General features: G+C 60.6%; 1 protein-coding gene across 1 annotated transcript; it reads right to left on the bottom strand.

Annotated features, from left to right (window-relative positions):
• Positions 1–130: 130 nt before the first annotated feature.
• Positions 131–2,167, bottom strand: Apoc4 (apolipoprotein C4). The gene is made up of 3 exons (XM_015476964.2): positions 1,969–2,167; positions 587–719; positions 131–342 (listed from the first exon to the last, which is right to left on the bottom strand). The coding sequence occupies exons 1-3, from the start codon at positions 2,042–2,044 to the stop codon at positions 177–179; spliced, it is 375 nt and encodes a 124-aa protein (XP_015332450.1). The 5' UTR covers positions 2,045–2,167; the 3' UTR covers positions 131–176.
• Between the last annotated feature and the right edge of the window lie 570 nt (positions 2,168–2,737).

Genomic DNA, 2,737 nt, shown 5'->3' with positions numbered 1-2,737 from the left:
CAGCCCCTTCCCCCAGCACCCCCACCCCCAGGGTCTCCCCCTGCCCAATGTGGCCTCTTCCACTCATAATTCCTGGGCATGGGTGGGGAGGGTTATCTCCAGCTTCACAAAGGAGGGGACTGGACAGGGACACCGATAAGGAGGTCTTTATTGGGGCTGGGGGAGGTGTGGGCAGGCTAATCCTGGGTCTGTTCCCTGCAGAGCAGCTGGGGACACAGGCTCTGGGCTTTGTTCAGGAGGCTGTCCTTGGAGCTGAGGAGCCAGGCCTGGGTGCGGGGACCCAGGTCTTTCAGGTGGTCATCATAGTAGGTCTGCATGAAACCCTGGAGGGCCCCAGGGCGCCTGCAGGAAGGGGACACCACAGTTGAGACCCCAAGCCCCTCCGAAGGCCCTGCCCTTGCCTCCCCTCCCTCTGACCCAGGGTCCCCGCTCTGCCCTCTCACCTTCCACTGCCCTCAGCCCCCATGGCAGCCCCAGGCCCCTCTGCTCCCCGTAGACCGAGAGTCCAGGGTTAGGCCCCAGCCTCCTCCCTCAGCCCCGGGGCCCAGCCTGCTCTCCCCCCAGCCTGATGCCGGCGCAGGCTCACCAGAACCACTGCCACCTCTCTCTGGTCCTGGTCACCAGCGGCTCCACGAGCTCCTTCAGCCTGCCCGGCACCAGGCTCCAGCGGCTCTTCTCGGGGCCTGGCTCAAGGCTCGGGGTCCCCGTGGGCACACATGCTGGGGGGGACCAGAGAGCAGCTCGAGTTGCTGGGACCCCAGAACCCCACTCCTCCGTCTCTCCCCGAGCTCACCCCCTGTCACTCCGGGGGCCTGGGCTGCCTCCTGCTCCCTCCTAGGCCCTCTGACCTCTTGTCCCCTTCCACCGTTGGTCCTCCCCTCTCCCTGTACCCCAGAGCTGGCCCTCGCCCCATGTGGTCTTCCCCCTCTGTCTGTCTCCACCTCGCCATGCCTCCTCTAGCCACCTGATCTGCTGTCTGGGACAGCCCCAGCCCCCCGCGTTCCCCTCGGCCCCTGCACAGGGTCCAAGCCACCACCACACAGCACACAGCGGAGGGAGAACACGCACAGGATGGCTGTTGGCATGGCCATGCTGTCAGCCCCTCCTCATGGCCAGATGTCCCACCATGGGTCACAGTTTGCTTCCTTGCACACACCTGTGGGTGCAGCACCTACACACATGTGCAGACCCCACCCACAAGCCCACCTGTGACACAGGCCCACCACACACACTTGTCCAGAGGCACCACGTGACGTGCATGGCTTCTGCCCACCCACGACATAACTGCTCTAAGACTCAGTTTTCCCTTCTGTAGAATGGGGGACTCATACACCTGCCTCTGGAGGCAACCAGAGCTAACACAGTACCCAAAGGACAGTGCCTTGGACACACAGAGGCACTGTATCCATGTGAAAGAAATCCATGTGCAAAACACGCCCAACACCCGCACGCTCACAGAAACCCTCACACATGGCCTCGCACTCCAATTTCCTGTTTCTTTTTCTTTTCAATTTTTTTTTTTTTTTGATCCTGGGGAGTGAACCAAGAGGCACTTAACCACTGAGCCACATCCCCAGCCCTTTTTATTTTTAATTTTGAGACACAGTCTCATTGAGTTGCTTAGGGCTTCACTGAGTTGCTGAGGATGGCTTCAAACTTTAATCCTCCTGCCTCAGCCTCCCTGGCTACTGAGATTCCAGACATACACCATCGTGCCCAGCTTAATCTTTCACACACATATACCCAATACACACAAGCACAGTCTCTGGCATGCACATTTGCCACAACTGCACACACATCTGCTTGTCACACGCAAATGACCACTGTGATTTGTACCAACCCCACGTTTACACTTCACACCAGCCCCTGACACGTATAACCCCAGTCACACACGTGCACTGACACACAGCATCGGGCACCAAGGGCCGCACCCATGTCTACCGGCCCACATGCGACCCTGCTCCTCACCCGCAACCCAGGCCAGGACCAGCAGGCAGAAGCAGAGGGAGGGCAGGGCCCGGGCCCTGTTTCCCAGGAGCGGCATTTCTGGGGGTTCCGTCTCTCAGCCCCTCTGTGCTCAGCTCTCCAGATCTGGGGAGGGGCCGGCTGCATCAGCAGAGCCCTCCCACAGCCACCTCCCCACAGGCCGTGGCAGGGACTTCAGAGAGAACGGCCCAGGTGACAGTGACAGTCAGAGGCCATGCCCGCCCACGCTGGCCTCTCTCCTCCCACCCCCCTTAAGGGAGAGACCAGCAGTGCTCGTGGACGGTGGCTGTGATCATTTACTTTGTCTCTGAGAGCTACAGGGCCTCACCAGGGCCAGAGCTGGATGGCTGGACAGTGGTACAGTCCCAGGTCCCCAACCTGTGTTTCTTCCCCATTCACCTCCTACCATCCCTTGAATCCTGAACATTCTAGCTCTTTCTTCTTGGCTGGCTCTGCTGACAGCCCTGGGCCTCCAAGCCTGTCTCCCTCACTGCACAACCAGGCAGAGATGTTCCCTTCTCTGGGTCTCAGTGTTTCCTTGTGTAAAATGGGAGGGTGATGAGCACCTGCCCCCCAGGTCCCTGCGAAGGCTGAGCAGGGCCCATGCAGGAAGGTCCAGCTGCTGACCAGCAGGCCTGGAGGGCCGCAGCAGGCACAGACCTGCCGTGAGGTGGGGACAGAGCACCCAGCCACACCCCAGGGCTCACGGTTTGGCCAGGGATCATGGGATGCCTTGGTCTAGGGTTGCAGA

The sequence above is a fragment of the Marmota marmota genome, unplaced genomic scaffold, assembly GCF_001458135.2.
Source record: "Marmota marmota marmota unplaced genomic scaffold, marMar, whole genome shotgun sequence".
Lineage (NCBI taxonomy): Eukaryota > Metazoa > Chordata > Mammalia > Rodentia > Sciuridae > Marmota > Marmota marmota.
The sequence above is the reverse complement of the archived record's forward strand: the minus strand, read 5'-3'. Positions and strand labels throughout refer to the sequence as shown.

What these genes read in the sequence shown, in the direction of transcription:
- Apoc4 (XM_015476964.2), bottom strand. Translation starts at nt 2,044, where the DNA reads ATGCCGCTCCTGGGAAACAGGGCCCGGGCCCTGCCCTCCCTCTGCTTC. An exon ending in GGTCCTGGCCTGGGTTGCGG is followed by an intron (nt 720 to 1,968) that starts GTGAGGAGCAGG and finishes GGTCCCCCCCAG; the next exon opens with CATGTGTGCCCACGGGGACC. An exon ending in GAGAGGTGGCAGTGGTTCTG is followed by an intron (nt 343 to 586) that starts GTGAGCCTGCGC and finishes CCCTTCCTGCAG; the next exon opens with GCGCCCTGGGGCCCTCCAGG.